The sequence below is a fragment of the Hemibagrus wyckioides genome, linkage group LG05, assembly GCF_019097595.1.
Source record: "Hemibagrus wyckioides isolate EC202008001 linkage group LG05, SWU_Hwy_1.0, whole genome shotgun sequence".
Classification (NCBI taxonomy): Eukaryota; Metazoa; Chordata; class Actinopteri; order Siluriformes; family Bagridae; genus Hemibagrus; species Hemibagrus wyckioides.
The window spans coordinates 10,936,729-10,948,915 of record NC_080714.1 but is presented as its reverse complement, the minus strand read 5'-3'; the positions used below and the strand labels follow the sequence as shown (position 1 = coordinate 10,948,915).

At 37.1% G+C, this 12,187-nt stretch overlaps 1 protein-coding gene across 1 annotated transcript in view; it reads right to left on the bottom strand.

Moving 5' to 3' along the window:
- The window catches only part of si:dkey-11f4.7 (piezo-type mechanosensitive ion channel component 2), a 54,899-nt gene that overhangs the window by 21,511 nt on the left and 21,201 nt on the right, over positions 1 to 12,187 (bottom strand). The window contains exons 17-30 of the mRNA XM_058390671.1: positions 10,323 to 10,355; positions 10,128 to 10,231; positions 9,800 to 9,963; positions 8,224 to 8,400; positions 7,902 to 8,048; positions 6,616 to 6,816; positions 6,307 to 6,511; positions 5,744 to 5,845; positions 5,452 to 5,617; positions 4,257 to 4,500; positions 3,703 to 3,799; positions 2,946 to 3,105; positions 2,663 to 2,752; positions 2,147 to 2,247 (exon numbers count right to left, since the gene is read on the bottom strand). Coding sequence (XP_058246654.1) covers positions 2,147 to 2,247; positions 2,663 to 2,752; positions 2,946 to 3,105; positions 3,703 to 3,799; positions 4,257 to 4,500; positions 5,452 to 5,617; positions 5,744 to 5,845; positions 6,307 to 6,511; positions 6,616 to 6,816; positions 7,902 to 8,048; positions 8,224 to 8,400; positions 9,800 to 9,963; positions 10,128 to 10,231; positions 10,323 to 10,355 — 1,991 coding nt within the window. The remainder of the gene's footprint in view (positions 1 to 2,146; positions 2,248 to 2,662; positions 2,753 to 2,945; positions 3,106 to 3,702; positions 3,800 to 4,256; positions 4,501 to 5,451; positions 5,618 to 5,743; positions 5,846 to 6,306; positions 6,512 to 6,615; positions 6,817 to 7,901; positions 8,049 to 8,223; positions 8,401 to 9,799; positions 9,964 to 10,127; positions 10,232 to 10,322; positions 10,356 to 12,187) is intronic.

Genomic DNA, 12,187 nt, shown 5'->3' with positions numbered 1-12,187 from the left:
CTGCTAATTCATTGAAAGGCATTTAATAAATCAATGCACCTTCTTGACCTGTGCAAGTATGCTTGTGTAAGTATTTCTTTTACCCAATGGTCTAAACTCTCTTTCGATAGTGGAGCCGCTTTATAATGCTTCTTTACCCACACAAACTGCTGATCATTGCACTACCAGCTGGCTGTCACTTCTACATTATGTTGAAGAGCTCACTGAACACAGGGTTGGCATAGGCACCACTGCAGGAGGTGACAGGCTTATTCATATTTTGCAAAGTAAATGCTTTTGGCTGGAATAGTTGAATTTTGTTCCCCAAAACAAACACTGCAGACAACTTAAATCAGCTGATTGCCAATAAAAAAAGTCAGAAACAAAAGCTATTTTATATCTCCATCAGTTGTTGGTTTAAATAGCAAGCTGTACAAAATACTTAGAACCGAGTCTACATCCCGCTGCAGGACCACCTTCTAGATAATGTGTTAAATAAGGGGATCACACTCAGGGTTTCATATATCATGAGAAAACATTGCACTTATTTTAATACACTCACCATGTAGATGGGTTTATGCACTAATTAGTGTGTCTAATCACTTGTACTGATCTGCACAAGGATCCTGAGATCACTCCCATAGACCGGACCTAGATTTTCAAGGTGTGTCTGCCATATGACAGCAACCCATGTATTTGGGACAGCAGGTCCAGTCTGACAGTTAAGGTGTATAGAGGGCTCAATAATACCATAACAGGCAAAATCATGTTTTGTTGCTATTCGCAACACTAATTGCATAGTCTATTGGATGTCCTTCAAAACAGTTTCATAGAAACTGAAAGATGATTATTATTATTATTATTATTATTATTATTATTAAAACTAATAATAACAATAATAATAATAATAATAATAATAATAATAATAATAATAATAATAATATTATTTTGGCCAATACTGCGACATCCATGGCCATTTCTGTAAATTAGATTGTGCAGCAAGCTATCTGTTTGCTCTCAAACAAATTAACATAACAGCCCACTGATGTATCAGCCCAGATAACTTCAGAGCAGAAAGTGTGCATTTGCCCACTTCCAGGGCTCGCAAAACATGACCATGATCCATGCTAGTACATTATGTCAAAAGTCTGAAGACACATATGGAAATATGTACTGACCAAGAAAAGTGTTATACAAATCAAATCACTTTATATTTTAATTAATTAATAGAATTTCTGAAGAAACCTCAAATGTTCAGTAAGCATTTCATGTAGGAGATTTTACTTCATGTTCCCAAATAGACCAAGCAGTTGGGTGCTTTACTTAAGTTCTAAAATTGCTTTTTTTAAACCACCACTAGTTCCAACTAGTGTCCGTATCTCAACCATTTTGCTACTGCAACTCTTTAATAAAACTGTTAGAGCTTAGGCTTAGCATCACAAATGGGGTTAGGCATTTGTTTAGTACAACATTATGTTTTGATTCTCAAAATACTCTTATAGTGAACTGCAGCACTCTCCAGGAGATTAGTAACAGCAAATAAGAAAACTGTTCTTGTCTGTAGTAAGCTCTTCTGTTTGTTTTTTTATATGTAAGTGCCAAGCCATTTGCTTTTCTCTCTTCCTGCTGCAATACCACAACAATGGAACCAACTTTTTTTTACCAGAGGGCTCAGTCACTCTGTCTCCATTTTTGCTTCACAGCAGGGAACATTGCAGAGTCAGAGGACAGTAATGTGCTTTCAGCAGTAATAGTGGTATCTGTTTTTTCCTTGGAGGCACTGAACAGACAAGCATCCTTCCTGTCAGCTGTATTGCCATTTTGCTCAGAAGTATTATACTTCAGATATAGCAAGACTCTGCAAGGGTTTATTAAAAGTACTAAAGGATTAGGGCAGTACTCAAGTCTGTCATCCAAATCGACCAGGGCCTAGCATAAAATGCTTAATTCAAGAGTCTTGAGAAAGATAATCTTTTCAGCAAGGCAAGAAAGTGGATAAACATGACAGAGCTAAAACCGATTATAAGCAACCTACCTGGGGCCACATCAATGATGAGTAATTACCCAGGAAACAATCACTTGAAAAATGAAAAGTGATCAGGGGGATGTCCAATCATTAAGTATTCTATTTCAAATAGTTAGTGCACAGACACATAAATCTGATTACCTTTTCGCTCTGCATCACTTTTTTGTTCAGGCCCTTTGGTTTCCAGTGATATAGCAGCCTGTTCTGGTTGATTCTTTTGTTTTGACTTGATTTTCTCCATCCTAGAAAGAAAAAGGTTTAGCAGACATTTTTTTGGATTGTTTCTGTGGGGATTTGCCTATTCCAGTACTAGAGCCTTGGTGAGTTTGGGTGCTGATTTGGGGAAGGAAGTCTGGCATACTGCTGGCAATCCAGTTCTTCCCAAAGGTTTTCAGTGGGGTTGAGGTCAGGACATTTGAGTGCAAATGATTTGAGTTCTTGAGACCGACCTGGTCCAACCCTATCTATATGGACCTTGCTTTGTGCACAGGGGCTTTGTTATGCTGGAACAAGTTTGGCCTATTAATACTACAGAATACAATAACATCATAGACATCATGTGCCTCCAAATTTGTGACAAAGTTTTCAGGGAGGCCCACATACAGAACTTTTTCTCCTTTGGCAAGAGGAAATACACACACATACACACACACATACTGTTTTTTCAGGAGCTCCACAGATTTCTTCTCCAGCTCCAGTCTAGCTGCCACACGTTTCTTGACTTTGGCTTCAAATAGTTCTGCACCTCTTGAACAGATAAAGACAACAGATTTTATTTCGGAATAGTCTATTATATTTTACATATACAGCAACCAATATAACATCAGTCATACAATCAGTATATTAAGTGAACTACTGCACTGTGTGCCTTTTATAAATCAAATGTACAGAAAAATATGTTCTTTAAATGTTCAGAAGGCTGTCAGTTAGGTTTTTTTACCTGGAGGCAAGGATCTTAGCAGCTTTAAGGTCAGATACAACATACAAGAAGTAGTAACTGAGAAATATTCTCCTTTGAGCCAGTAGCACAGTAAAACAAACTGCATCCCACACAATACCAGCCTCCCCAACTGGCAGCTCGCAGTCATCCGTAGGCTGAGCTACATGCACAGACACATAGAGAATATATAAAGACACGCACACATCCACATATTCATATACATACAGAACATCTTTGTCTTAAAGTGTTATGTACATGGATTTCTCATAATTATTTTTTTTCATATCACAAAGAGATTTTAATTAAAATCCTTGAAATAAAAACATGCATTCACTCAGATATATTCAGACTACTGCTAGTCATCTGTACCAGACTAAATAAACTATCAAACCAAAGCAAAAATTGCAAGACTGATCTAAACAGCAGATCTGAACATTAGGTGATCATGTAATGAGATCTGAAAGAATAAGTGAGGCCTGACAATTTGTATGTGAAGAACTGTTACCATATGTTAACTTAAGGCACCATTTCAATTATGAAAATATATGGCGATAACATTTTACAGTGCATGTATATAAAGAACATGTATATAAATAAATTTGTGCTCTTGTGTACTATGCTCTTAGGTTTTGTTACATCTAAATGTAGCTTATATATAAATATATACCATATAAACACACAAAGCTTTGTTTATTACTATCTACATCTTGTACTTTTTTAAAGTATGCAGGCCAAGAAAGGGTCCATATTTACTTACGCACATCATAGCCTTTGATAGTACAGAACATACTGAATGCCTGGATGAGCCAACAGGCTTTCTTTAAAAGACTGTCCAGATAAGCACAGGATCCCAGCTAGACTCACACACACACACACACACATCATACAAGAAGAGTGAAATAACTGAGTGGTCAATAAAAGCACAGAAACACAGGCTACAGAATATAATGTAATAATCAACTTAACCTAAATGACATTAAACAAAAAGGCTATTATTAAATACTTCTGGATTATCTTTATATATGTGATTTTTTTTTATAATTAATCTACTAAATTATGTGTGTAATTACTAATTATGTAATTACATGCACATAATATAAAAAGGTAAATGTCTAGTGTCGCTGCACTATGTTACTTACTCAACCACAAAATGAAATAATTTGGCATGTAATATTTTCTATAGATACTTTTCATTGCATTTTCAACATGTTTTTTGTTTTCTGTGTTTCTCATGTTGCCCAAGTGATTAAAAAGAATCTTTTTTTCTCATTTTGATGGTCAAATTTAATTATTATTTGCATGCATACTTACAGAGATAAAGTTCTTCAGGCAAATCACCACACAGGTATAGGCAATAAGGCAGTCCCACAGTCTGAGTATGTAGCGCACAGGCTGCAGCAGCACTGTGTCTCCAAAAAGCATAAAATAGAAGCAGGCCACCAGATAGCCCAGGCAGAATATGTTGATACGTGTTGTGCCAGTGATGAAAACTAGGCATAAAACCAACCAGAAGAAGTAACTGAATACAAAGACCTTTGCCATGTCAAGATATGACCTGAAAACACACACACACACACACACACAAACACACACACACACAGACTGTTCTTTATTAAAGAGCAATATGACCAGCAATAATGACAACAGATCTTCAGCCAAACATATAGCAAAACACAGTTATCACCTACAAATGTGTCTAATTAAAAAAAAAAATAGCTGAAGGCACTGCCATTAATTATTTTATACATAATGAAGTGACCAGAACACACAAAATGGATGTCAAGTAATTCCTGTATGCTCCAAACAATGTTTTCTACAATCATACACAGTTTCATCCACATTTGATTTGTTTGTTTTACTCAGTAGTAATTTAATATTACACCCCTTGAATGCCTTCATCATCATCATCATCTTCATCATCTTCATCAACTATTGATCCTATGCAATCTAGTCATTGATTTGTTTTCGTGATTGACTATGCAATCTAGTCATTTGATTTGTTTGTTTTACTCAATAGTAATTTAATATTACACCCCTTGAATGCCTTCATCATCATCATCATCATCATCAACTATTGATCCTATGCAATCTAGTCATTGCAGTCTAACCTAATTCATTGTTCCAAACAGCAAAACAATATTTCAAATGTAACTAGAAATCTTTATACAGAATATTAAGAAAATGTGAGTAAAACATTTTAACTGTATTGGCAAGGGCCATGCATTCCGTAATATCTGCTCGATGCTAAAATTGACAACGTACAGTATTAAAGACATTAATGAATCACAGGACATTAGCAGTTAGTAACATCAGGGTAGCTCAGTTTAAAACCATTGAGCTCTGGAAAATGAAAGGCATGACAAAGATAAAAGAAGTTACTACAATTGTCTTTGATTTAAAAAATAATAATAATAATGAAAAATAAATAAAAGTTCTTGAATTAGCTCCATAGTAGCAATATCACAAAGCTCCAAAAGTATCCACCTTGACAAACACATATACACACCGGCAGTGCAGAAAATTGCCAACTGATGTGTACTGATTAAGAGAGCGAGAGTCTAGGTTTCTGCTGATCTCCACATTGTCCCCTGCCACGAGTCTTACAGATGCCTTATTCTCTTCTTCAAACACCTCCCACTGCAGAGAGGCTACCATCAACAGCAAGAAGTCATCTACAAAGAGAATAGAAAGCAAGAAGGATGATAACCACAGTGAAAGTGAAAAATCCAGAGTTAATAACAAGCCCAAGAATGTCTGATGTGAATAAGAAAACTAATACACTGTATAAACAGACTCACAAAATATGAAAGTGGGGTTAGGCTGCATAGCAAAATCTGGCAAATACAACCACTTTATCTGATTGGAGCTGAGAGCCTTAGAGCCTTTCCTCCAAGGATAATCTGCATCACAATGGATAAATTATTGTCAACATGTTATACACTGTAAGACATTTCAAGGTGGATCAAATTAGAAACAAAAGTTCACGTGCTGCCTTTAAAAAATTGCATTTATGTAAAACTTTATTTTAATAGTCTTTTAAAATAAAGTTTAAACTTTATTTAAAGGTATCTTTTATTTAGATAAAAACTTTAAAGTTTTTATCTAAAAACTTTTTTCTTTATTTCAACATGATTGCTGTTTGATCTGAAAAGTAAACTAATTATATATTTATGATGGCTTGATTAACTACAGAAAGTAACTTTTAAAAACATAACCGAAAGCTTTAAAAAAAGATATATAAGCAATTTTACCAAACAAGTTATTTAAACATGACATGTTAAATCATTCAATCATCATTCTGCAATGGTACTGTACTGTGCATTAAAGAAAGTGGCTTCTTAATAATTAATATTTGGCATACCAATACAGATCGCAGGAGGCACCCCGATACAGAGCAAATACTGGAGCACCATTAGGCTGGCAGTAAAGCAGCAGTATCTGGGCCAAACTTCACCAATAGCCTTCCTCCGGCGACGTCCCAAAACTGCGATCAGTGCAAAGGAGTGCAGAAGGGCATAGAAATCCATCCTCTGGCCAATCACATTCACTGCCACTACAAATGATATCTTGTACAGAAACATATGAGTTACAGATTAAAACCATCACCTCAACACCAATGCTTATAGAACTATTAAGATAAAATGTAGGGTCACATAAACATTGAATCTACCTCTAGGCCAAACTTGTAGAAGAAATAATTGCAGAAGTATTTGAGGCAGGGCAGGATGCCTTGATCCAGGTGCTGCCATGTTACATTGTTAAAAATAGTGCCTTTAAGAGGAGGTTTAATGTTTAAATTGAGATAATGGTAGAGCTGGTGCCGATGGACAGTCACGTCAAACACAAGGAGGCCCAGTATTAGTAAATGATTCTGCAGACACATTCACACAGTATAAGAACAGCATGACAAGGTCATACATTTTATTTACTCACTGATCACTTGGGAACATCAATACACCTACTTATTCATAATCAGCCAATCATATGGCAGCATACAGCCACTCATGCAGATACCAATTTAGATAATAGAGCTTCAGGTAATGCCAGGCAAACTGGAGTATCTCAAAAACTGCTGATCTCTTAGGATTTTCACATGCAAAAGTCTTTAGAGTTTACACAGAACACTGCAAAAATAGTAAAAATCAAGTGGTTGCTAGTTCTGTTGGTGGAAATGCCTTGTTGATGAGAAAGGTCAGGTCAGAGTAAATTGGCGAGATTAGTTCAAGCCAACAGAAAGGATACACAAAAACCTCAAAATATATGAAAACATCAGACTATTTAGTAGTCTGTGACACAAAATAGTCTACGATTCCTCTTCTTAGCTGACAGGAGTAGAACATAGTGTGGTTCACTACTCTTGTAGCCCATGTACCTCAAGGTTTGATGTTTTGTATGTTTTGAGATGCTTTTTTGATCACCACAGACTTAAAGAGTAATTATTTACTTTGTTACTCTATCCGTTTTGTTGGTTTGAATCAACCTGACCATTTTCCTCTGTCCCCTATCTTCTGTGTAAATGCTAGAGACTGCTGTGTGTGAAAATCCCAGGAGATCAGCAGTTTCTGAAATATTAATAAATCTGGCACCACCAAACATACCATAGTAAAATTCATATTTTGGGATCACTACCCCGCTGGCCTGTATCTGTATGATATCTGTATGACACTAGGTGTACAGGTGTTCCTAGTGCTCAGTAAATCTGTACTTGGATTCTGAATAAGTAATACAAGCTAATACATGATGAGTGAAAAAACAAGACTATTTAAGTAAAATATGTGCAGGTCCAGTTACATAAATGTCACTGCTATGATAAGCAACTAACCAATCACTGAACTGTGATAACAGTTACCTTTTAATGCTTTCTATGATTTGTTCATGGCTATAAATAAGTGGTTGTGTTTTGGTTCATGTTAGTAGTTTATGTTACCACATTTGATTAGCACCAGAGCAGCATACCTGTAGGCAAGGCAGAATGGCATCGCCACATTTTCTCAAACTGCCAACCCACATAGATGGATCCACAGGTTCAATATACAAAAGAGATTTCTGCAAAAGCTGTTCCACATTTCCATTGTACCAGCTCTGATTAGAAATCAGCATAGCCTTAAAAGAAACAACCAAGTATGTTTAATTTTACAAAATCAAGCATGCAAATTGTACAGAAGTAAAAAAGTTGAAATTCTTTCATTGCAATATTTGTCATTATTTACAGTACTCTAGTACTGTAATATTGGTGTGAAGTAAGCCTGGAGCAGGCTCACAGTGATGCAGTACTCACAGTAGTGCAGTTAACAGAAAACTCAGCTGGTTTGATGAATTTCAACTGATACATCATTTTACACACAACCATCACGCATGCCCAGACAGAGGATACAGTAGAGGCCATTGGACGCAGTCTTGCATATGGGACAGCAAATGTCCATGATGCCAGGAATACAAAATTCATCAGAGACACCTGCATGACAAAGAGAGAAACTTATTGTTTAAAATAGGATTGAAGTTTTTGTAAGACAGAAGTAACCAAACTAAAACCAAAGTACCCAGAACAAACCCCCAAAGCATGGGGAGAACATGCAAACACCACAAGCATAGGGTAGATTCAGGAACTAATGCTCAGTGGAGGATTTTTGAGGCAAAAGTGCTAACCACTAAGCCAACATGAGCTTTCAAGGTTCAATAAGCAACAATCAAAGGCAATAAACTGGTGCAGGATCCATAGTTTACTGAAGGTCAAGCAAGAATCCTGAAGACAGAGTGATTGACAAACAGTCAACAAAACAGACATAATCAAAACAGAGCTAATTGCATTAAAAGGTAGTCAAAAACATAAACTAAAAACATTCTGCCACCAAACATGAAAGACAAAAAACTAGTAAAAAGGATTAGAAATACCATCTACATAGAGACAGACTTTACAGTTACTGTAGATTAGATGAAGTGAGGCAAATTTGTCTATGAATTTGAAATTAACCAATAAATTTTTAGATTTTTTTCAAGCGGTTATCACAACTTGTAATAATTATGTAAGGCTTGTAGTAGGAACAGATAATGGACTCTTTCAGTCAGGGCCATATCTCTTTATACTTGATTATATACAAGAGGAAAGGGGCCATAAGGCAGCCCCTACTTATTCCTAATGAGAATACACAGAGTTCTTACACTTTAATCCCTGTAGCTGCTCTATCCTACTCAGATTCACTGTGTCACAAGCATGAAAATACCCTGGATGGAATGCCAATGCATCTCAGGGCACCAGGACACACACACTCACAAATACATTCAGACACAGACTCACAGCTAGGGACAATTCATCATTTACAATTTAATTTATATTCTCTCACCTTTAGCTCGAAGACATCTGATTTATGGCCTGGCACTACTAATAAAATCATGGCAACAGCCTACTAGGAACCAGCACAGAGCAATTTGGATGACACATATTAAAAAAAACTGCTGCCAGCGTGAACACAGTAAAATGACAATAGTTCAGGACTGGAAGCTTCAGAAAGTAATTGAATAATATGCAATTATGGAATGGTGGTGGTATTTCTCACTGCTTGAGAATTTTTGAATTTGCGGATCATTGAATCTACCTGGAATGTGTTTTGTGCTGCTTCGCTTCTTCATGACAGGACAAATCATTTTGTAGCCCCTGCAATTTTGCCTTTAATTAATGACTCCAAAACTGTGCTTCTAAATTTATTCCTCATAGCTACAGGAGATTAATTCAAGATTTGTCCAATCACATATTACATTCCTATATGCTTTAAATCTTATTGAACAGTAAATTTCTTATTTAAAACATCATGCTGGAGTTTGATGTGCGTGTGTGTGTGTGTGTGTGTGTGTCTTACCTCTTTTAGGCTAACCCAGATGATACCTGCAGCAACAAGTTTGAGGCTATGGAGCTCTAGCAATCTCCAGCAATACTCCTGACCCTTACCCAACCACAGCAGAGCATGTAATGTGAATAAGCCTATCCGATCCACCATTAAAAACCATTTGTTCATTGTTGATTCTGAAATACACAGATACATATGTATGAGCATCTCACTGCTTTAACTGAGTGTTAGTCGACTAGTCTTTCACAGTGTTAAATCAAAATTATTTAGAATTTCACAAAAGGGTCTCTGGAAAACAACTTTTTATCTGGTACTAATGTCAATTCATTGAAATGCTTACCTTTTTCTTCTGGTACTTCTTCATCATCCTTAACTGATGTGGAATTGAGTTCTAAGCTGCCCAACAGATCATCCCCCTCTGCACTCAACTGCTCCTTAACCAGCCTGCCACAGAGCATGCAGTCAGGATATTTTATGATATTAAGAATATTACAGCTTAACATTTAAAAATAAAACAGTAAAAACAAAGATTTACCGGTTTTGTAATTTTTCAATGTTTTCTTTTATCCTGAAATGAATACAGAAAATAAAACAATTTATTTTCTAAGTAAGCAAAACATTTCTAAAAGATTAATATTAACAGAGTACCACATACATTTCATATCACACATATACTGAAACAGGAGTAAAACTTTTGCCCAACAGTTTTACACAGATATAGCATAACTGGCACTTATCAATGAATGATAACAGTTCCCTTTCGAGTGAACTCGACGCTGCCTCATAGCTGACTCTATGGAAACTGATAGCTCTTTATGGAAGTTGTGTCTGAAGCTCTGTGTGATATTTTCTTTCCCTACTATAACTTTAGAGATCACTCTGTGATTTCTCCAAAACTGCTTGTGAATATAATGTTGTCTGTATTGGGCTCTATTGTCCGTGATAAGCTTGATGACCACTACTTAATGCAAGAGTCTCCCATTTTTCCCAGACCTCCATACTGAGGTGTTGAGGTGGTGGAATAATACCTGCCGGCCACTTATTCTAACTATTCAGGCATTGTGTGCCTAGATGAACACGGGTATGCGGTGGTGCCTAGGGCTTGCAAGCTATCTATCCCCTTTATTGGCCTTTAGAAAGCCTGCTCTCCCATCCCACCAAACCCTGTTGGGCCACGTCAGCCCTCATAGGGTAAGCCTACATGGCATCAGGTCAAGCCTGCACACAATGGCAGTTTTGCAAGGGTACCAGGCAGGCCTGCTAAAGGAGCTTGTCTGCAGAGAGAGGCTCAACCCCTAACTGAGGTCCAAACTCTGCCAAGCCACAAATTTAGCCCTTGATGCCACAAATCAGACAGACCACACCATTTGTTCCATGGCTGCATTGTTTGGCACGGAGAGGCATCCGTGGCTTAATCTGACAGAAATAAAAGAAAACGACAAAGCTGTCTTTTAGGTATCAATTCTTCCCTCATGGCAACAAAGCGCTAGAGACATTAAACAGTAGCCACCAGCTTCAGCCTGACCTGCAGAGGCAGGAAAAGAAGACTAGCATTGCAGCCCAATACCTCCCCCATGTAAATCCAGGGCAGCCAGCTAGTGCTTATGGCCAGGGGCATGAGGTCCCTAGGCTTCCCTCTTAGATTGAGGAGCAGTAGTAGATGGCACAGAGATTGCCAGGAAAGCTCAGGGACTACCTTTCATCCCCTACATCAGTCATCAAAGCAGTCTGGATTTGTGCCCTTTGTTTAGGTTGGCACACCAGATCTTGTCCTGGGCAGAGACCAGATTTCTCTCACTGAGAGTGATTTACATTCCAGGGCACATTATCAAGAAGCAGGCTTCCTGTCGAGGCAGGTGCTGCGGCCCGGGGAATGGCATCTATATATATTACAAATAAACAGAATTAAAAAAGAATCAGTTAAATGTCAGAATTAGAACTGTCACATATAGCAGAAACAATTCACTGCCATGCCACCAGAGGGCAACCTTTCCTAAATTCTAGTGTTCTTCTTGGTTGTTATTGGAACTTCCTGTTTGTAGCATATATATATAAATAGACAAAAGGACAGTACACTACATGTGAAGCCTCTCACACACACACACTCACTCCTAACACTGACTGCTAACATTGACTGCTAACACACACCTAACACAGCATACAGTAATAACACACACACTAGGGGTAGCAATATTATTTTATATGTGCTAAGTAAATTAGGTAGTGTTGAAAGCATCGCTAGGAAAAGTGGAAGACATGTAATAGCTGTATTCACATACACACACATAGAGCACCTGTGTTATTCTTCTCTCTTCCCTATTTTTAGTATCATCTGTACTTCTGTATGTTTCTATAGGTATACATCAATTTGTAAATGTTTACAATTAAATCAAATTTAGT